The 24,060-nt window shown below is 36.1% G+C and overlaps 1 protein-coding gene and 1 long non-coding RNA gene across 2 annotated transcripts in view; one reads left to right on the forward strand and one right to left on the reverse strand.

Annotated features, from left to right (window-relative positions):
- Positions 1-16,640, reverse strand: part of LOC129433146 (uncharacterized) — a 37,455-nt gene extending 20,815 nt beyond the window's left edge. Inside the window, exons 1-8 of the long non-coding RNA XR_012369798.1 lie at positions 16,519-16,640; positions 16,367-16,426; positions 16,203-16,267; positions 15,986-16,073; positions 15,781-15,821; positions 15,554-15,636; positions 15,175-15,253; positions 14,967-15,030 (exon numbers count right to left, since the gene is read on the reverse strand). This is a non-coding gene — a long non-coding RNA (uncharacterized lncRNA). The remainder of the gene's footprint in view (positions 1-14,966; positions 15,031-15,174; positions 15,254-15,553; positions 15,637-15,780; positions 15,822-15,985; positions 16,074-16,202; positions 16,268-16,366; positions 16,427-16,518) is intronic.
- A 1,633-nt stretch (positions 16,641-18,273) lies between these two features.
- On the forward strand, positions 18,274-22,734 carry psma1 (proteasome 20S subunit alpha 1). The gene is made up of 10 exons (XM_055192813.2): positions 18,274-18,387; positions 20,337-20,381; positions 20,532-20,633; positions 21,159-21,262; positions 21,575-21,663; positions 21,766-21,836; positions 21,918-22,047; positions 22,134-22,213; positions 22,287-22,391; positions 22,520-22,734. The coding sequence occupies exons 1-10, from the start codon at positions 18,385-18,387 to the stop codon at positions 22,577-22,579; spliced, it is 789 nt and encodes a 262-aa protein (XP_055048788.1). The 5' UTR covers positions 18,274-18,384; the 3' UTR covers positions 22,580-22,734.
- The last annotated feature ends 1,326 nt before the right edge of the window (positions 22,735-24,060 follow it).

The following is a 24,060-nucleotide window of genomic DNA, read 5'->3' on the forward strand; positions in this document are numbered from 1 at the left end:
AAATGGAGATTCAAACTACTGTAACTGACAATTTGGACAGAGACAAAAATGTTCAATTAAATAAACTTTCTCATAACATCTCAAAAGATTCCTCGATTCAAATTATATTGTCAGATCCAAATGATCACTGTTTGGAAACATCCGACTTGAATCAACAATCAAAAAAGCTTAACAAATCCAGAAGGCGCAAGGATTACCAGATAAAATGGCACAAAAAAATGGATTTAAAACAAGATAGGAAACAGACAAAAAAAACTGAGCATTACAAAGCAAGTACAGAATACAAGGAAAGACATAACCAAGCAAAGAAGAACCGTTATCAAACTAATACGTTTTACAAGGAAAAGCACAAACAAGCCATTAAAAACAAATATAAAAAATCTGAAGAATATAACAATAAAAAAAAAATTGGTGCTATTATGAATTACAGGAATAATGAGGAATACAGAAATAAAAAAAAGAGAAAACTAATCAGCAGTTACAGTAGTAATGCACGATTCAGAGAAAGACAAAAAAACTATGTCATTAGAAATTACAGAATGGATCAGCATTTTAGAGAGAGACAAAAATCCTATGTCATAAGAAATTACAGAAATAGTGATATATTTAAAGAAAAGCAAAAGAGGTACATAACTGATAGATATTCAAGAGATGCAATTTTCAGGCAAAGGCAAAAAGACTATTACATAAACCGGTGCAAAATAGATTCAAAATTCTATGAACAAAGAAAGGACGCGTTTAAAAAACGTTATCAACACGACTCACTCTTCAGGTGTCGCCAGAAATCATATCATTTATTCAAAGCTAAAGACAGAATGTCAGCACTCAAAATACTTCACAAGATAAACTGTGCACAAGACATACAGCACAAATATAAAGTAATTGACTGTGTGCGCCAGGCAACACAAGTGTTCAGAAATAACCAACCTGTTGAAATACAGAATCCAGTGATATTAAAGGCATTGCAAACTTTCAGAGACATTATAAAACAGGGACCAACATATATATGCACATGCTGTGCAAGAGCACTCTTCTCAAATCAAGTGCGCACCTGTGATCGTGAAAGCTATCAAAAGAATCCAACAGTTGTTTCACTATGTTTGACAGGTAACTATGTTCACATCTGTTCTGATTGTACTGATCAGTGTATGAGGAACACAGAATGGATCTGTCACAGCTGCCATTCAACACTTTTGAGAGGTACAATGCCAAACATTGCTGTAGCCAATAAGCTTCAGTTTAGTCCTATTCCTCCAGAGCTATGCAATTTGAATATTCTAGAAAGACATGTTATTGCAAAGTACATTCCTTTTGCTAAAATCTTAACACTTCCTAAAGGCCAACAGAGAGCTATAAAGGGTGCTGTGATTTCAGTTGCATCTGAAGTGGAAACAACAGTTAATTGTTTACCTAGACCAAGAAGTGAATCACAGCTGCTTACAGTGAAACTGAAAAGACGTCTTTGTTACCAAGGTCATTATCAGTATCAGACTATGAATATGCACAAAGTTTTATCTGCTTTAGGAAAACTTAAAGATATGCATTCAGAATATAAAAATATTGTTATAAATCCATCTCCCCAGACAGATGAAATGCTGAATGAGTATAATCAGTCTTTAAATGACAGCAGTGCACACGATGAGCCAATGGACATTGACGACAACAGCCAAAGTGAAAACACAGAACGACAAAGCAATGAAAATGAACTTGACAATTCAAGAGATGGCCCTGAATCTAATAATGAACAACAATCGGGTCTTGTCTTGGACACATGTCTACAGCCCCCAGATCCTGGTCAACATTTGTTGTCTTATGATGATGGAATATTTTGTATTGCCCCTGCAGAAAAAAACAGTCCTGTAAGCATTTTTAAAATTCCTAAGCTTGAGTCTATGGCATTTCCAGTGCAGTTTCCTGATGGTAAAAACACTTTTGATGAGCCTGACAGAGTGAAATGTGTCTCCCCCAGCAGATACTTTAACACCAGGTTATTCTCTGTAGATAACCGTTGTGCAAAGGATACAAACTACATATTTTTTGCACAGTTTGTCACAGAAATGCACATGGCCACATCTAGTATGTCAATTCAGTTGAGAAAAGCAAAACCCATGACACGTGATGGTCGTAGAATAAACTGTTTACTGCTGCAGAATAAATCTGAGTTAGAAAAACTTGTACACAACAAAGAGGCAACACGTTTCATGCAGCCACTAAGAGGAACACCAGCTTACTGGGAGAAGACTCTGCGTGATTTGTTCTCTATGCTAAGACAACTAGGCACACCTACATTTTTCTGTACATTTAGTGCTGCTGAGATGAGATGGCCAGAAGTTATTACTGCTATTAAAGCACAACAAGGTGAAACAGTGAACTTTTCTGAATTAGACTGGACAGAGAAATGTGAAATTCTTAAAAGCAACCCAGTCACAGCCATGCGCATGTTTGAAAAACGAGTTGAAGCCTTGATAAGAGATCTAATAATGTCACCTGCTCAACCCATCGGTGAGGTAATTGACTTTTTTTATAGAGTAGAATTTCAACAGCGTGGCTCTCCACACATTCACTGCCTATTTTGGGTGAAAGATTCTCCAGAATTTGAGAAAGATCAAGATGAAGATGTGTACAAATTCATTGATAAATATATCTCATGTAAACTACCAGACCCAAACAAAGACCCCGAACTGCATAGAATTGTAAGTGAAGTACAGATGCACAGTCGTAACCACTCCAAATCCTGTAGAAAAAACAATAAGCACTGTAGATTTGGATTTCCCAAACCACCCATGAACACGACCATGATAACTCGTCCCAGGCCTCCTCCAATAGATCAGTCTGATGAAGAAAATGAAGCAACAGAAGAGAGAGAAAATGACAGTACTGCACAAGCAAAAGCACAACTTCAAAAAGTGTGGGATCTGCTGAATGACACAACACAGAGTTTTGAAACCACAGCACAGCTGCTTCAAAAAGTAAACATGACTTATGAAGAATATAAAAAATATTTTCAATGTCTGTCAACATCAAATGTAATTGTCATGGAGAGACGACCACGTGACTGCTGGGTTAATGGCTATAATCCAATGCTGTTAAGAGCCTGGAATGCAAACATGGACATCCAGTTCATTATCAATCCATACAGTTGTATCATGTACATTCTCTCATACATTTCAAAAGCTGAACATGAGATGAGTGATTATTTAAAAAAAGTAATAAAAGACTCAAGTCATGATAACATGTCTGACTGTGAAAGCATGAAGCAGGTCATGAATTGCTATGCCAAATCTAGGGAAGTTTCTGCTCAAGAAGCAGTTGCTCGCACATGCAGTCTAAAACTGAAATCATCATCTCGAGCTGTCATATTCATACCCACAGATGACAATGCTGTAAAGATGAGTTTACCAATAAAGTATTTACAGACAATGGACCCTGACTTAGAGAATGTGTGGATGACTGGACTGCCAGAAAAGTACAAGGCCAGACCAAACAGACCCGAATTTGATAACATGTGCATGGCAGAATTTGCAAGTGAATATCGCATTGTTTATGGAAGACAGAAAAAGGGTAAAAATGTTTTGCCACTCCAAAAGAATATAGGACACATTCAAAAAAGAACACGGGGTAAACCTGCTGTTATTAGATTTGCTCGTTTCTCAGAGCAAAAAAACCCAGAAAAATACTTTGGAACATTGTTAAAACTCTACCTACCATATCGCACAGATGAACAGCTTAAGTCCCCAAGATTCCCAACATATGAATCATTTTACAAATTTGCTTCAGTAAACCTTCCAGGCACTGATGAACTGCAACGCGTGTGCATGATTGTAAATGGAAACCGTGAAAAGTATGAGAAGCATAATGAGGCAATAGAACAAGCAATTGAGGATTTTGAACAGAACGGTCCAGTCGAGGATGCATGGACTACATTAGCACCGGCAACTGAGGTGATCAGGCTGGAATGCATAATGGAACGTGAACCATCTGATGCAAACGATGAACAAGATGATATTCCTGAATATACAGCATCTTCTTCTGTCAATAATACAGCTATGCCAGTAATAGAAGTTCCCCAGCTCAATTCTGCACAGATTCGCAAAATGTTTCAAAGCTTAAATCAAACACAAGCTTCTGTATTTTATGCCGTGCGAGACTGGTGCAAAAGATGTGTTTCTGGTGAAAACCCACAACAGTTTCTATATTTTTTTAATGGAGGAGCAGGAGTTGGCAAATCACATGTTATTAAATCTATTCATGCAGAAGCATCTAAAATATTGCGCAAACTTCCATGCGTGAGAGAGCACACTGACATTTCCAAACCAACAGTTCTTTTAACAGCATTTACGGGTACTGCTGCTTTTAACATTTCTGGTAAAACATTGCACTGTCTTTTAAAACTCCCAAGAAGCTTAAAACCTCCATACCAAGGCCTAGGAAACAGCTTGGATGAAATCAGGGCAGATTTTTCTAACGTACACATTATAATAATAGATGAAATATCTATGGTATCAAAACAGTTGTTTGCGTATGTTAACTGGAGACTGCAACAGATTAAAGGAAACCAGAAACCTTTTGGCGGATTGTCTGTTCTTGCTGTTGGAGATTTTTTACAACTTCCTCCACTCGGCCGAGCTAAAACACTCTGTGTGTATGAGAATCATGTGTTGGACTTCTGGAAAGATCAATTTCAGATCATAACACTGACACAGATTATGAGACAGAGAGGATCTTGAATATGCTGAGCTGCTCAACAGACTAAGAGTAAAACAGAAGCATGACAGGCTCACAGCTGCAGACCAGTGCATGTTACAAACTGTGATACGTTTGTCTCCCGAAGAGTGTCCCACTGATGCATTACACATTTTTGCAACCAATAAAGAGGTAGACAATCACAACACTGCCGCCATATTCTCTCAATTTTCAAATATTATTACTGTTGATGCCAATGACTACAAAAAAGATCCCCGAACAGGTGAAATGAAAAAGCAAGCTGCACCATTTAAAGGAGACAAAGGTGATCTTATTGACAAACTACAGATTGCAATTGGTGCACGAGTAATGCTTACCAGAAATATTGATGTGGAAGATGGACTGGTTAATGGTACTTTTGGTAAAGTGGCAAAAATTACAACTCAGGAACGAGATGGTGTTCCATATGTGCTGTTAATTGGTCTTTACCTGGATGATGTAAATGCTGGACATAAACATCGTAACAAAGCACCTGGTGGAGATGACAACATTGTTTATATTGAGAGGTCAGAGGAGCCGCTAAAAAAAAAGGGAACAGTTCGAAGGCAATTTCCCATGAAACTTGCTTTTGCATGCACTATACACAAAGTTCAAGGAATGACAACTGATCGTGCTGTTGTATCTCTGAAGCATATTTTTGAACCAGGCATGGCATATGTTGCACTAAGCAGAACCACAGCGCTTAGTGGATTGCACATCATAGACTTTGATGAAAAAAATTTTTACTGTGATCCAGAAATAAATGCCTCTTTGGAGAACATGCCAAAAGCTGACTTTCAACATGTCCAACCTCTTCTACACACTGAGTATGATGTAAATTCTCCTCTTACTATCATTCATCATAACACAGAGGGACTACAGTGTCATATGGATGATTTAAAAAGTCATCATGAGCTTTTGTTGGCTGATGTTTTGTGTCTCACTGAAACACACCTGTCTGGCTCATCTGCTCATGAGTGTCTCCAGCTGGAAGGATACAGAATTTATAATCGCAACAGACATACCTCCTACACAAATAATCTACAGTTGGCAAACAGAAATGGTGGTGGAGTGGCCATTTATGTGAGAAATAGCTTACAAGCTCATCCTCTGATGTACATACAAAACGTGACAGACCTGGAATATTTGGTTTTAAAAATAGAACACCCCAAAGAAGCACTGGTCACAGTAATCTACAGACCACCTAAATACAACCTTGGAGTGTTTTTGACTAACCTAAATGCCCTTTTGACATCCCTGGAAATCATAAACATCAACCCTGTGATAATTTTAGGAGACTTCAATGAAGACCAGCTGTCCCATGGAAACAAACCCATTTTGAAACTGTTTAATGACAAAGGATATACACAACTGATCCACACTGGGACTACCGAAAACAACACCCTTCTGGATCCTGTGTTTATTAGTAGCACACACTCACATATCAGAGCAGGAGTACTGCAAACTTACTACAGTTATCATGATCCTGTCTACTGTATTTTGGAATAGATACTGTAAGAAATTATCAGCTGTAAAACGTCATTCTGATCAACATAGCAAGAACACATAGGATTAACATTGCTTTTAAAACATTCCAGGTTAAAAAGATTCCAATAAAATATACCCACTTCAGAGTCCCTTAACAACAATCTGTCACATGAACAAGATATATATTATGATGTTATCATATTCCATAAATGTGGATAAATTCAATTTATCACATTTACTATCAGGGATGATGCAACCCTGCTATTTAAATGCACATACACACACACACACACACACACACACACACACACACACACACACTTTCTATTTTCATTCATTCTTATCTGTGTGGGGACATTTGGTCCCCACAACGTAAATACCAAGTGTTTGTGCACATGTTTGTGCACACACACACAAATTTTTTTATTTGTTTCTTTATGGGGACATTTGGTCCTCTTAACATAACTAGGTATGCACATGTGCGTACACAGACGCACACACACACACACACACGCAGTTTTCATACTCTTCCAGTTATCATATACTATCATGATTTAAACATTTAAACAGCAACATATACTATAATGTTTTTAAGCATGATAAACACATTAAAACATAAAAATGGAAATGGAAAAAAGACTCATGCATCTGAATTTTTTTGTATTTGGTTAAGACAGATTTGCTGTGCTGGTTCTCAAGTGCCCCACTACCAACCCCAAAACACCTACATGATAAGAGTTGCCAAATGGGATGGAGTAGAACCAGGTGCATGAGGTGATGATCCAATGACGGGTAAGACTCTCTTTTGGCCAGCGGAGGGCAACCTAAGGCAGGACATCACCGCCCTGGGCACCTGCCCGAGCAGGCAGGTGTGAAATGGATCAAGAGAGTGGATATGATGCTTTTTGGGCCAAAAGCATCAAATAGGAGGGGCTGTAAGACATTACAAGCTGCCTCAATCAAAAATCCACCAGATCCTCATGACCAGCTCCTCGATCACATCATCCTGACAGGCAATTCTGATTTTTGTTGCCACACTTGAGTGTGAGATAAAACAATTCTGGACAATCAAATGTGGGTCACTTGAGAATCATCTCTAAATCTGTAAGGCTACATTTTATAGAAAACATACAGCAAGCCAAATGCATGACTTTAATATACACAAATATACATATACAAATTTCTGTGTGTGTGTGTATCAATACAAATAAATCACTGTTTAAACAAACTTACTTCTTGTGGTTCTTTAATATTTCTTTGCAGCATATCTTAACCTCTCATACAATAAAACTGTGTGTTTAAGCAATGATTGTAAACACATTTAAATATTAAGCTAAAATGTTTTAACATTTGTGTTTTAGCATAATAACAACATGAAACACCTTGAATAAGGGCAACATATTTTATCATGTTGTTAGCTTGTTTTACAATAATGATAACATGTTTAAGCATGATACAGTTGTTATGTGGTTTTAAAGGTTGTTTGCTAGGGTGCTGCTTATTAGTTTCTAAGGGAACGTTGGGAGGTTGTTATAGTCTTGCTATGTGGTTGCTAAGATGACAATTTATTTGTATAGCACAATTAAAAACAATGGCTGTCGACTGATGTGCCATTGACAATGTAATCAAATTCATACTAAAAATAACAAACAAACAATACAAATAACACAAAAAAACAGAAATGAACATAAAATCGCACAATCACATGAATAATATGCATGACACAATGTCAATCAAAAGCTTTTGAAAGGTGGAGGTGGAGCTTGTCTTATGCTAATTGGAAAGGCATTCCAAAGCCTGGGAGCTGCAATGTAAGAAGCTTAATCTCCCCTATACTTAAGCCTCGATTTAGGAGTACACAATAAAGCCTGATTTGATGACCGAAGAGATCTTGAAGGTTGATATTCAGTCAGTAGTTCAGAGAGATAGGTTTGTGCTAAGCCATAAGGTTTGTAGACAAGTAACAATTATTTAAAAATTTACTCTAAAATGCACCAAAATACCAGGGGCCCATTTAAATAAAGTGGTTCAACCTACTCTGAGTTAAAACTTGAACTCCAATTTGATTTACCCTGAGATTAGAAACTCTACGTTTTCGGTTTCATAACAGCTGAAAAGAGTTAGTTTAAGCAACTCTGAGTCTATGAAAATTCATTATCAAAGGAGCTCAGATATTATGATTCACCATGGCAACCGCATGTGAAAAGATGTCTGGTGTCATGAGCAATTTAGTCCACCCTTACAATTTTGCTCCACAAGCCCCCCCCACTGGTATCTAACACTATTGCCTGATATAATATAGCATTCTAGCAAACTAATTACTTTGTATAAAATAAAAGCATACAAAATACTTATTAAATAAAAGCTACAAAAATAATATAATAAACTAATATTCATGTTGCAGACATATCAGTAGTTAAGTGTCATCATCTGCCCTAAAATAATAAATTTTCAACATTTCTAACATACATATGTTTTCATAGTAAAAGTTTAGTAACCATGGCTCATAAATTATAATTTTAATTGTGATTCAACTATGTAGTAACCATGTTCTGTATAAGTAATTTATTAACTTTACACAGTACATAAGTGGAAAGGGTATAGTATATAATATTTAAACAATAAAATGACACAAGCAATGTGTAGATCTCACCACCTATAGCCTCATTTATATACTACATGAAACACATAATTTACATAAATTCTAATTTTAACAACGTTTTAACGACATAAAACATAACACAATTTTGAAGGAATTGTAATAAGGCGCTAAAAAACTACCCATGGGGAGTCCTTTCAGCCAAAGGAATCACACGGGGTCCTAAGGGGACAGAATTGCAAGGGGGGACAGAAACGCTCATGAAACCAGACACCTTTCAATTGTGAAACTGGAAGTGCTACTGTAGTATGCAGCAACAACACATATGTAAATTTAAATATCATATATATAATTATATTTTAAAGAAAACAGTTATTGTGAATAATTGTTGCTTGAGTCAATACATATGTTTAAGATTTTATCCGTGTAAAATATTAGAGGTAAATAAATTGAAGACTCCACTAAACCGTATATTGAAGATGCAATCCCCTGGACAAAAAGAACATGACCGCAGCTACATATGTAATTAAGCAAACTTGGGCATAAAATACTACCTGACTTTACAAAAGTTTGACACTAATGAAACCAAAAATGTTAGCATGATTTAGCATAACCTTAGCATGATACTATCATAATCTAGCATAAAGTTAGCATGAAGATAGCATGAAGTAAACAAGATTTATCATGAAGTAAACATGATTTATAATGAACCTACCATGATTTAGCATGAAGGTAGCATGATGCTAACATGCTTTACAATGAAGTTAACATGATGTTAACAAATTAATCATGAAGTAAACATGATTTAACATGAGTTAGCATGATTTATCATGAAAGTAACATTATGCTAACATGATGTTAAAATGATTTACAATGAAGTTAACATGATTAATCATGAAGTTAGCATGATTTAACCTGAAGTTAGCATGAAGCTAACATGATTTAGAATGAACTTAGCATGATGCTAACATGATTAGTATGAAGTTAACATGAACTTAGCATGATGTTAACATGATAAGAATGAAGTTAACATGACATTAGCATGACTAACATGAAGTATGCATGATGTTAGCATGATTAGCATGAAGTTAACATGATTTAATATGATTAACATGAAGTTATCATGATGCTAACATGATAATCATGAAGTTTACATGATGCTAGTATGATTAACATGAAGTAAGCATGATGGTAGCATGATTAGCATGAAGTTGGCATGATGTCAGCATGAAGCTAACATAATGCTAACATGAATTAGCATGAAGCTAGCATGATGTTAGCAGGATAAGCACGAAGCTAACATGATGTTAGCATGATTAGCACGAAGCTAGCATGATGCTAGCATGATTAGCACGAAGCTAGCATAATGTTAGCATGATTAGCATGATGTTAGCATGATAACGTGAAGCTAGCATGATGCTAGCATGATTAGCATTAAGCTAACATGATTAGCATGATGTTAGCATGATTAGCATGATGTTAACGTGATTAGCATGAAGCTAACATGATTAGCATGAAGCTAGCATGATGCTAACATGATTAGCATGAAGCTACCATGATGTTAGCATGATTAGCATGAAGCTAGCATGATGGTAGCATGATTAGCATGAAGCTAGCATGATGCTAGCATGATTAGCATGAAGCTAGAATGATGCTAGCGTGATTAGCATGAAGCTAGCATGATGTTAGCATGATTAGCATGATGGTAGCGTGATTAGCATTAAGCTAGCAAGATGTTAGCATGATTAGCATGAAGCTAGCTTGATGCTAACATGATTAACATGAAGCTAGCATGATGGTAGCATGATTAGCATGAAGTTAGCATGATGCTAGCATGATTAGCATGAAGCTAGCATGATGCTAGCGTGATTAGCATGAAGCTAGCTTGATGTTAGCATGATTAGCATGATGTTAGCGTGATTAGCATGAAGCTAGCAAGATGTTAGCATGATTAGCATGAAGCTAGCTTGATCTAACATGATTAGCATGATGTTAGCATGAAGTTAGCATGATGTTAGCATGATTAGCATGAAGTTAGCATGATGTTAGCATGATTAACATGAAGCTAGCATGATGTTAGCGTGATTAGCATGAAGCTAGCATGATGTTAGCATGATTAGCATGATGTTAGCGTGATTAGCATGAAGCTAGCAAGATGTTAGCATGATTAGCATGAAGCTAGCTTGATGCTAACATGATTAGCATGATGTTAGCATGAAGTTAGCATGATGTTAGCATGATTAGCATGAAGCTAACATGATGCTAGCATGATTAGCATGAAGCTAGCATGATGCTAGCATAATTAGCATGAAGTTAGCATGATGTTAGCACGATTAGCATGAAGTTAGCATGATGCTAGCATGAAGTTAGCATGATGCTAGCATGATTAGCATGAAGCTAGCATGATGCTAGCATGATTAGCTTGAAGCTAGCATGATGCTAACATGATTAGCATGATGGTAGCATGATGCTAGCATGATTACCATGATGCTAACGTGATAAGCATGAAGCTAGCATGATGCTAGCATGATTAGCATGAAGTTAGCATGATGCTAGCATGATTAGCATGAAGTTAACATGATGTTAGCTTGATTAGCATGAAGTTAGCATGATGCTAGCATGATTAGCATGATGTTAGCATGATGTTAGCATGATTAGCATGAAGCTAACATGATGTTAGCATGATTAGCACAAAGTTAGCATGAGGCTAGCATGATTAGCATGATGCTAACATGATTCAGGCATGAAGCTAACATGAAACTAGCAAGATTAGCATGAAGCTAGTATGACTTAGCATGAAGCTAGCATGAAGCTAACATGACCCAAAGACCCAACCCCCATGTCTCTACGATGTTCAGATTCAGAGATATAAGGCTTTGTTTATTATGTTGCTAGGGTCCTCATATTTGGTTGCTAGGGGCGTGGCTTAATGCCTCAGTAAGAATCCTATTAAGACTGATTGGATGTCTGAGTAAAATGAGCCCACCCCTATGTCTCTATGACACTCTGGTGTAAAGATATCCATCTGGGCTTTTTATAATGGTAGTCTATGGGAGATGTTGCTAGGGTACCCAAAATTGTTGCTAGGGGCGTGGCTTAATAGCTCTGGGGCGATCCTAAGAGACTAATTGGATGATTGAGTAAAATGAACCCACCCCAATGTCTCTACGACACTCTAAAGTGAAGATATTCCATCTGGGACGCTTTTATTCCCTTATATGGGCATGTTTCCTGCCCCATTATAAGTCAATGGGAAATTTTGGGGGCCTCTTACACCCCAGGGGTACAGCTTACACCCCATTGTGATGTATGTTCTTACAGAGCCTGTCAGCCTCCTTAAATGTGGTAAGCCACAAGTTTCTACAAGTTTCTCACTCGCAGCTATGACCCGTCAAAGTTTGTCTCAATGTTAAGTAAATGGGAGTTTTGGGGTGTTTGAGCCCCCCGTTTAAGAATTCGGAAGGTCCCATCAGTTAGAAAAGATATAGCACACTAAGTCAGACCAGTCTTAGGGTCCGTGGAAAATTTGGTGCATGTAGCTTGAAAGCTCTAGGACGAGTTAGTGTCAGAAATTTTGGGGTGCTAAGAAGAATAATAACTAGATATTAAAGTTTGAAGACAAACTTTATGTTGGCTTGAAAAAGCGTAGCTTGAACGTTTAAAACGGTTTGACAGAAGTTTAGTTTAGTAGGCTATCTGGCTTTTAGTATGTTTAAGTATGAAGGTAGCATGATTTAGCATGATGCTAGCATGATTAGCATGAAGCTAGCATGATGCTAGCATGATTAGCATGAAGCTAGCATGATGCTAGCATAATTAGCATGAAGCTAGCATGAAGCTAGCATAGCTAGCATGATGCTAGCATGATTAGCATGAAGCTAGCATGATGCTAACATGATTAACATGAGGCTAGCATGCTGCTAGCATGATTAGCATGAAGCTAGCATGATGCTAGCATGATTAGCATGAAGTTAGCATGATGTTAGCATGATTAGCATGAAGTTAGCATGATGATAACATGATTAGCATGAAGCTAGCATGATGCTAGCATGATTAGCATGAAGCTAGCATGATGCTAGCATGATTAGCATGAAGCTAGCATGATGCTAGCATGAAGCTAACATGAAGTTAGCATGATTAGCATGAAGCTAGCATGATTAGCATAAAGCTAGCATGATGCTAGCATGATTAGCATTAAGCTAGCATGATGTTAGCATGATTAACATTAAGCTAGCATCATGCTAGCATGATTAGCATGAATCTAGCATGATGCTAGCATGATTAGCATGAAGCTAGCATGATTAGCATAAAGCTAGCATGATTAGCATGAAGCTAGCATGTTGTTAGCATGATTAGCATGAAGCTAACAGGATAAGCATGAAGCTAACATGAAGTTAGCATTATTAGCATGAAGCTAGCATGATGCTAGCATGATTAACATGAAGCTAACATGAAGTTAGCATGATTAGCATGAAGCTAGCATGATGCTAGCATGATTAGCATGAAGCTAGTATGATGCTATCATGATTAGCATGAAGCTAGCATGAAGCTAGCATGATTAGCATGAAGCTAGCATGATGCTAGCATGATAAACATGAAACAAGCATGAAGCTAGCATGATTAGCATGAAGCAAACATGAGGTTAGCATGAAGCTAGCATGATTTAACGTGAAGTTAACATGATTAGCATGATGCTAGCATGATTAGCATGAGTCTAGCATGATTAACATGAAAGAAAACATGATGTTAGCATGAAGCTAACAAGATTTAACATGAAGTTAACAAGATATATTATGAAATTAGCATAAAGCTAGCATGAAACTAGCATGATGCTAGTATGACTTAGCATGAAGCTAGCATGAAGCTAACATGACCCAAAGACCCAACCCCCATGTCTCTATGATGTTCAGATCCAGAGATATAAGGCGTTGTTTATAATGTTGCTAGGGTGCTCTTATTTGGTTGCTAGGGGCGTGGCTTAACACCTCAATAAGAATCCTATTAAGACTGATTGGATGCCTGAGTAAAATGAGCCCACCCCTATGTCTCTATGACACTCTGGTCTAAAGATATCCATCTGGGCTTTTTATAATGGTAGTCTATGGGAGATGTTGCTAGGGTACCCAAAATTGTTGCTAGGGGCGTGGCTTAATAGCTCTAGTGCAATCCTAAGAGACCTATTGGATGACTGAGTAAAATGAGCCCACCCCCATGTCTCTACGACACTCTAAAGTGAAGATATTCCATCTGGGACGCTTTTATTCCCTTATATGGGCATGTTTCCTGCCCCATTATAAGTCAATGGGAAATTTTGGGGGCCTCTTACACCCCAGGGGTACAGCTTACACCCCATTGTGATGTATGTTCTTACACAGCCTGTCAGCCTCCTTAAATGTGGTAAGCCACAAGTTTCTACAAGTTTCTCACTCGCAGCTATGACCCGTCAAAGTTTGTCTCCATGTTAAGTCAATGGAAATTTTGGGGTGTTCGAGCCCCCCGTTTAGGAATTCGGAAGGTCCGATCAGTTAGAAAAGATATAGCACACTAAGTCAGACCAGTCTGGAGGTCCGTGGAAAATTTGGTGCATGTAGCTTGAAAGCTCTAGGACGAGTTAGTGTTTAAAATTTAGTCTCAGAAGAAAGCGGAATAATAATAATAAGATATAAGTTTAATAGCAATAACAATATGTTGGCTTTTTCAAAGCCAACATAATAATAAGATATAAGTTTAATAGCAATAACAATATGTTGGCTTTTTCAAAGCCAACATAATAAGTTTAAAAGCAATAACAATATGTTGGCTTTTTCAAGCCAACATAATTAACAGTAATGAGCAATTGCATACAATGTTTAAACATACACTATGTGTTAACACTTCACAACTTCACTTGTTTCATCTACCATGTAACAAGTGCTATGAACTATATCCTCATCCATAAGTTTGGGTGACAAGTAACGGCTTACACTGAAATTATGTTTTGATTTCTTGATTTCAGTATGGCTAACTGTTTAGGTCACTACGAACATTAAAACTTCTGAACAAGTGATGTGTGACAGATTAAATCCTGAATTAAAGTAATATAAATAGCTGGGTTAATTATGGTGGTAATCAATATATATTCCTTAAATATTATGCACAAATCAAGAGAAATACATACCTATTCATAACGTTGTTCATGCAGTCTCTGACAGAATATCCACCAACTCAGACAGTTGCTGGACCTAAATGTGAAAACAATATAATGTTATAGAAAGATAGATGTAAATATAGATACATATTCTTTATGTCACAACTTACGCAGATCACCTTGTTATCAACATCTTTGATGTATTCATAATGTAAAACAGTCATATAGCATTTCTTACTTCTTGTATTTGAAGCTAAGGCCATAGGTGAAGAATCAGGTTTTCTCCATCCGGTAATTTTTTCGTTGTGTTACCTCACCTGTACAAATAGAGTTAAATATATGGTAGTGTAAAATATTAACAGTAAATCACTTCACAGTGTAATACTACAGTTATGAAATCAGCTGGCTGTACTTTTAGGTCTTTGTGGTTGCAAAGACAGACATTATAAGCTCTGTATTTGTAACTATTAACTCAGATTCAGAGAAATGTAAATGTTTATACTCTAAGATGTGTTGCCACTAATGTGAAATCTTGTGATGCACGATAAATCGCATGCGATATCATGCGTATCTCGTCAGTAAAGCAGATTCCCTGATTAGTAGTAAATCATCATCACCTGGTTTCAGATGGATGCTCTCTGGGATTGGGGTGCCCACTGGTACTGGATCATCAATCCAGAATCTGGGATTGTAGACAATACTATATAGACAATAAAAACAAAAGGTGTAAAGAATGATAAGTTATTTAAGGTAAGAAAGGACACATTAATGAATGAAAAGCACCATAACTGTATGATTACAAAAAATCCTCTTTATGACAATACACAAGAAAACAATACTATGCCTCTTTCGGTTGTCTGTAAGATGGCTGTTCATTATGTGACCCTGCGAAACAAATGACACCTTGCATGTAATTTCAATAAGTACAATAAACATTCACATGCGCAATGTATTTTTAAAAATACCTAGCAGTGTAAAATATTAAAATATTAAAATAAATGTGTTTGTATAGTGTGGGAATGCACAAAAAAAGCATCAGTAGAACGTACACAGCATCAGTGTCACAGCTTAATCTAGGGTATGGATCAATCACACCATCTTGATACTGATGTTTACTGTCATGAAGTGTGCCATCACCTGTGTAAACAACAAAATACACCAAAACAATTTATATACATTTTTGAGTTTCATATCAAAATATATACAATTCTTTTTTGAAAGCATGATTATTATCCGTAGTATTAAGCAAAGCAGTCAAAAACGTACAACTTAATGTAGGGTAGACAAAGTCAGGCACGTCTCATCCAAGTGTGTTTGACACAAAACTTCATCTTTAGCACAAACAAGGAGATATGACAAATTAGAATATTAACAAATTTGTAGACTGTTTAAGCCATATCTACACAATTCATATCTACAGTTTGCCATACCTTCTTTTTTATTGTTTGTAGAATCTGCAACTTCTTCATTTGGTTTGTGTTGATCTTCAACTGTAAATAAAATGAAATTGTAATTAATGATATTTACACCACAAATAACATCTCCCATTTGTTTAAGTGTATTTTCAAACCCAGGCAATTACCTGGATTGGATTTTGAATGGTTATATTTTGGAGGAGGATCTGGGTAGGACACAGTCCTTTTAACAGCTTGTTTATTTTTATTTGGATTAGGTTCTGGTTTTCCTTTGTACAAAACAAAAGCAAAGGAAGTTAATCAAACTTACTCGAGCTTTTAAGACAGAACAGTATTTACCATTTTACATCTGCAATGTAAATCATTACTATCATGCCAAATGACTTAAAGTAACAATTATAAATGCAACCCCATAGAACTATAGACATGTACAAATGTATCTGAATGCATTTTTATGAAATGTTCTGTGTTACATATTCACCGATTTGTGCCGTCATACTGCGACTATTTTTGGTCAGGGACACGACGTTGCGGTCGCACCAATGTTTGCTGGGTATAGTCTGTGGACGAGTCCCTCTCCTGTAACTTAATCATAAGCGGGAGTAATGACGGGTTTCAATGGACACGAGTCCAATGCTTATGTTTTAAGTAAACATGTTACATGTCAGTGTATATAAGAGCTTTCTCTGATATTGATGCTTTCACGTATTGAAAACCAAACTTTGAACATGAACTTGGGACTCCAATGTGAGGATGCACAAGATAAAAAACATTTTAAAATGTTACATTTCACAAATCACATTAGTGACCGCACCAGAGCAAGCACACTTTTGCGGTTCCTCTGGAAGTGCATTTTCTAGTTATTTTAGGTAGTTCTTATCATGATAATCTATGTCTAAGGGTCAATTTCATCGGATGAGATGGTTTTTATTTGTTACTTATTTGACACGATGCTATAAACACACACTGACCTCCTCAAGCTTTAATTTTGCCACTTCTGGTTATCTGCATTTTGAATTTGAGTTAAATATTTAGTTTCACACAAAACATTTAGATTCAACATTTATCAAGTAATCATCAAGTTATAATAAGATATGAAAACAGTCAAAGTAATCGTGGAGTAAGATACTAATTACTTATGTTAAATGAAAGTAATAAACCAATGAAGTGAACTGATCACAGCACTGAGCATTTGTTATTATTCCTTCTGTTCTTGTTCTAGCTGAAGTAGTACTTTTGAATTTAAGCATGTAATTTCTTTGCATTGTATAAAAGAAAAAAAAAATATTTACAGAAATTGCTCAATTAAATTATTTAGAAACACTTCTGTTCAAATACCTAGAAATTCTTAAATCAGGATGTACTTTCTTCATGTGCAAAATAAGTCTAGTATTTAGACCATAAATATAAAATTTTAATGAATTTGTGCTTTAAACAAGCAACAAGAACAACAACAACAACAAAAATCTGCCAATAGGGTAAGAAAAAAAAGTTGAAATAAGTTTACACTTAATTAAAAAAAATCAAGAAATTTTTTCTTAACCTATTGGCAGATTTTTTTTTGCATTGAACAAATCAACAAATAAGATTTTAATAATATTTTGACGATTGAAAATGTCCCCGGTTTTCATTTTAAAAATCTGGTCGCCTTAAAATATCACAAATATGTTTTGTCATATTATTGTTGTGGTTGTAGGATTATACATTATTTATTTTTCATGTGATTACCTTCATTTCATCAGATAAGTTTATAGCCTACATGGATTTCTACACTTTATTATAAAGTAATAAAGACAGATGTCAGAGCAGTTCGCCATTCAGCTGTAAATTTTGCCATGGCCATAATTATTCCGCATTACAAATAAACTGTTGTTTAAGTTTCGCCACACCGGGTGGCGCTGTAGATGTGAAACAGTTCGCATCTATCTATGGTTCGCATACCTGCTCGATTAGTTTGGTCTTCTTAACCGAGGAATACAAATCGAGCTGAATCATCGCGCGCCCAGCATATAGTTGACTGTTTTGCAGAAAATATGGTGAGAAATGAGCATCTTCTACTAGTTTAACTGATCGAATGTTTTTTTTAATGTTGTTATGATGTAGTTAGATTTGAAAGTATGAGCGTATGATTATTTGGTTGTAATAGTGAATTTATGTGAGTTTATGGTGAGCGTGAGTAAGCGTAACTTAATGCTCGTGCTCGCTTCAATGAAAGTCGCACAATAAGACACAAAACTCAGTTTATTATTTACTGCTGTTTTACCCTGGCGTTTGTCAATATACAATCGCCTGTTTGTGTAATTAGTCAAGTTTTCTTTTCAATATTGCTCAATGGATGTCTTTTTGGTTATTTGTATCGGTTAAGGCCGTAAGTTTCGATTTCATGTTTCCTTAGAACATAAAACATTAATTCAGTATCATCCAATAAACCATCAAATCTCATCACATTTATCACCACTGCTTTAGTAAACCATACATCACATCCCATCATCAAATTTTTCACTGATTTACTAAACCATACATCACATCTCATCACATTTAGCATCACTTTACATCTAATCACTAAACCAACTGTGTTTAAAAAAAAGTTAATCAGTAGAGATAATATAATAGTAAAATATTGAATAAGAGAGATTTATTATTGAACTCAAGTCAGGCTTTGGGTTAGTCTGCTCAAACTATATAACAATAATTCGTTTTTTTAATATTTAAGATAAAATTGTAAGTGTGAATCATGGTAGTATTTGATGAACTGAAAAAAAATAAATTGTGTGCTATTCTATTAATGATAATTCCGTGTTTATTTAGTGTTAAACATCTCTGTAGGTGAAATTAAAGTTGCTTTATAGTAAAAATGAAAAAAATACTAAGTCAGGCTCAACGCAAATAATTGTTTTATACTGGCCCACCAAAAAAAGAAAGATTTAAGTGTCACTTATTTAAAATAATAATTCAAATGTAATTGTATATACATTTTGTTCATCGTTTGTCAAGACAATTGGCAATTTTAAATTCTAATTCTGAAATTTTACAATACTCTCATCAGGGTCAAGAGTTTAATGTATATCAAGATTAACTCTGCACAGAAATGTTATTAATATGCTGTGTTATTGTCTCCATTAAAGGAACAATATGTAAGAAATTTATATCAATATATAAAATCATAAAATCATAAAATGGCCCTGATATGCCACTAGACATTAAGAAATCATTTTCATTTCAAATACTTATATCACTGACAACAGTGGTCTGGCCAGGATATTGTCATTTAAAAAGTGGAGTTGTAGCCCTCAACTGGTTGTCATGTTGTGTATTGGCCACCAGTTGTGAGATTGCAGTACCAGTTTTGACCACAATCCTACATACTGTTCCTTTATGTTCAGTGGACCAGATGAACAGCTACCGGCAACCTTTTTAATAGGGCTGCAATGATTAATCGCGTGTCCCATTAAAAATGCCTCTGAAATCGATTCAGAATCAATTTTGAATCGATTCCGTTTCTCATGCACAGCTTGTGCGTGTACTACGGCATTTGGTCAGTAGGAAATCCTTATCAATCTAAAATCATTATGAGTCGTTTATAACTTGCATTTAAAAAAAACACCTGTTAAACAAAATCATTCCAAATATTCTTTATTTTCTTGAAAATACTTGAAACAATTTGAAGAACAGTGATATAAATATTCCTATAGACATTTTCTGGAATAGCGTTTATAATGCTGCTACTTTGCATGTGAGTGATATTTAAGTTAAGTTCTGCATAATTAAGAGTGTGGACACTTGAGTGATGGTTGAACAGCCACTGCTGTCACTAGAGTCAAGCTAGGTGGGCGTGGTCTCAGCAACCAGCCACCTCAGCTTCACCCACCCTTTTACCCATTTTGTATATCCGCGAGTGATGCACGATGACGCGAGTCCAAGATTTAACACTAATTCAGAGTTATATGTGATTGAAGTTACAGTTTTCATTTATTTCTTTTCACAGTTTCGAAACCAGTATGACAATGATGTGACTGTGTGGAGTCCTCAGGTAAACATTAAAGACACTCTTTAAAAGCTGACTGAGTTTGTGACACCACTGAATGTAAACACACGTGTGTTGTCATTTATCTGTCATTTATCATTTTATAAATCATATTTATAATATGATTTATTGTGTCTTGTGTTACTGTGCATTCAGGGTCGTATTCATCAGATTGAGTATGCTATGGAAGCAGTGAAACAGGGCTCAGCCACTGTAGGACTCAAATCACGCACTCATGCTGTACTTGTGGCCCTGAAGGTAATCTACATGACATAAGCGCTGCAAAACCCAACACTTTTACACTGAACTACACTACACACGCACCATAAAACCCAAAACTTTTACACTGAACTACACTATTCAATTAAATTTTATTATCACAATTGGTAATTGTTTCAAGGCAGCTTTACATTAATAGAAGCAGGGGAAAACACAGAAAAAATCGACAGACAACATAAGTAACAAAATACAGCGGCTATGAATAAACTGTACAAGCGAGGGTATTAATAATGTAGCGTATAGAAGAGGGTGCTAACTGACTCCTCGGGGTTGAAAAACCTCCCGACTTTTTTAGTCAGGAGTGAAAAAAGTCCTAGGAGGAAAAAAAACCTTGGGAGATTAATATATTGACTACACACGCACCATAAAACCCAACACTTTTACACTGAACTACACAGCACACGCCATAAAACCATGGACATAAATCATCATACATATATGAAAGTTTCTGTTATCATTAAAATGTGTACGATTTGTAATTATGTATGATTTGTTGTCTCTTAGAGGGCTCAGTCTGAACTTGCTGCCCATCAGAAGAAGATCCTTCATGTGGACAATCATGTTGGCATTTCTATTGCAGGACTGACTGCAGATGCCAGACTCCTCTGGTAAGTGAGAAACATTCAATCTGTTTGCTTGATATATGTTGTGAGGTATTTCCTGCTACTTGGGACCGTTAAAATCGATAAAGACGCAAATAACGTCTCTCTCTCTCTCCAATGCCACATTTATCTCAGTAACTGTAAAAATTATTCAAACCATTTCTACTTATTTACTTTTACACTAGTTTGAAAGACTGAATTATGTTTATGTTTCCAGTCAAAAGGTTTCTTCAACTTATGCTAAGTCGGTAAAGAAAGCAGTTTTACAGACAAAAACATGAAAATGTCTTTAACAGTTTATTCTCTTTTACTTTATAGCAACTTCATGCGTCAGGAGTGTCTGGATTCTAGGTTTGTTTTTGATAGACCTCTACCTGTGTCTAGGCTGGTCTCGCTCATTGGAAGCAGTATCCTTTTGTTCGTCACTTTTACTTCATGTTGTTTGTGCATTTGTGTTCAGTTTAACTGTGTTAAGAATAGCCATCATTTTTCTTGAGCGAACATTGTAGAAACTCAGATTCCCACCCAGCGCTACGGCAGACGGCCGTATGGAGTCGGGCTGCTGATTGCAGGTTATGATGTAAGTACAGAGATTGATGGTTATGTCATTTATGTGAGTAACACCGTATGCTGAACTGTTTTCAATATTTCTGAATTTAAGGAAATGGGGCCGCACATCTTCCAGACATGCCCTTCAGCAAATTACTTTGACTGTAAAGCCATGTCGATCGGCGCTCGCTCGCAGTCGGCCCGCACATACCTGGAGAGACACATGGATTCATTCCTTGATTGTACATTTATGTCTTCTAACTAAAAGCATTATTTCAATACTCTATGCCTTAAACATGCTAATGCAGACATGTCTTATGGTTGTCAGGCAATCTGAATGATCTGGTTCAGCATGGTCTCCGTGCGCTGCGTGAAACTCTACCTGCCGAACAGGATCTGACCACAAAGGTTTGTTATTTCATCCCCTTTAACCTACTCTCATTGGTTCCTGATTGCTCAAACAACCATTGTCTTTCTCTAGAATGTGTCTATTGGGATTGTGGGAAAGGAGATGGAGTTCACCATTTATGATGATGCTGATGTGGCTCGCTTTCTTGAGGGTCTGGAAGAGAGACCCCAAAGAAGGGTGAGACATTTAATACAGGAGCATTTACCATTAGAAATGTCAACAGTACTAGCGCTTGTGTACCAAGTTAAAATGTAATGAGTATAGTAGTGTTAATAACAGCTGATGATGATATTTGCTGATGACAGGTAGCACAGCCAGCAGATGAAGCCGCTCCTGCTGTACCTGATGAACCCATGGAACACTGAGTCATCGACTCAACTCTTCTCTCTATCACTTCTTTATTATCAATTCAGTTAATAAGATTAGCTTTGGATTTCTGAACTAGAATAAGACACGTTTCCCATCACAGATTACATATTATTCAGTGAAACTCTTTGATTAATAAAGAGAAAAAAAGTCATTTTGTTTTCTTTCTATGTGTGATTGTGTGTTTTTTAATAATAAATGAAGGAGCTCAGATGCAAACCCCTTAAATGCCATGCACCTCTGTCAAAAATGAGATGATGATTGATGATATTAATTGAGTGCTTTCGGCACGTATTATACGTTCATCGAATACGTTCGCTTCATAACCGCTCAATCCCGGCCTCAGGCCATTCAGAAATACTGGTTTGTTGGCATAATTTATTAAGAGTCTAATAAAAAAAATGCTAATTTACAAGAAAACATGTCAAATGCACTTAAAGGGTTTTGCAACTTATATAGTCTACTATAGTTTTTTTAAGCAATACATTTTTTGATTGGAAAATGTATTTTAATTGCTCATAAAAATATTATGTTGACTCTGAGAACTCGTAACCCAAGAACATGTCATGGGAATTCACTTTCTTAGTGACCTTAGTATATGTACAATTTGTTAACAGACTTCTGGAAGGGCCCTTAATAAAGAGAGCAGGTGTTCACTTAACATGCAGGTGTACATAAATTATTCTGATCACACTTTTTAAGGTCCAATTTTCACTATACTTTGCCTCAATATACTATTTAGCTGTTAAGTTTAAGTATTGGTAGAAATTGGGTAGGATATTAAGGATGTTGAATGAGGTTTTGCCAGAATAAGTTTTAAGTACAAATAAAAATCCAATATCTAATAACCAGTTAATAGTGAAAATTGTAAACGACACACGAGTGTTATTATTATTCTTTATTAACTCACAAAAAGGATACATAAAAAAATGCATTTTAACCTTAGACTTTAAGGGGCGGTTTCCTGGACAGGGATTAGACTAAAATAAATGCTAGAGCTGTCCAAACTGAAAGCAACTTGCACTGACATATCTGAAAAAACCACAAGTGCCCTTAACCTCAAAATGCACACAATGTTTTTAGTAAGGCATGTTTGTTAAAACTAGTTATATTTTCTAATTAAACTAAGGCCTAGTCCTGGCTTAAGATCCCTGTCTGGGAAACCACCCCTATATGTTGATGTTAAATCCACCATTGTAAATTACTTCGTAACTAGTTACACTCAACACTGCAGGAAATTTATATATATACCACACATGATGTTTTACTGTTCCAGGAATATGGGTAAAGTTGCACTGTGCTATATTTTTAAAAGCAGTTCAATCAGTCTTAATAAACCTCTTGAGTACTTCTGCACTACGTGATTTCACCTGACTACCGAGAAGGTCATCTATACTTGAAGAAGCAGAATCTAAACAAAGAAATATGACCTTTTTAAATGTGAAGTCAGTAACAGTATTTCACCCAGAGAACATGTAGT

Source organism: Misgurnus anguillicaudatus, chromosome 6, assembly GCF_027580225.2.
Source record: "Misgurnus anguillicaudatus chromosome 6, ASM2758022v2, whole genome shotgun sequence".
In the NCBI taxonomy this organism is placed as follows: domain Eukaryota; kingdom Metazoa; phylum Chordata; class Actinopteri; order Cypriniformes; family Cobitidae; genus Misgurnus; species Misgurnus anguillicaudatus.

Bases quoted from the DNA above. Each gene is read 5' to 3' on its own strand.
- psma1 (XM_055192813.2), top strand. The intron at 20,382-20,531 runs GTAAACATTAAA...CTGTGCATTCAG, and splicing joins TGACTGTGTGGAGTCCTCAG to GGTCGTATTCATCAGATTGA. The intron at 21,837-21,917 runs GTAAGTACAGAG...TCTGAATTTAAG, and splicing joins TGCTGATTGCAGGTTATGAT to GAAATGGGGCCGCACATCTT.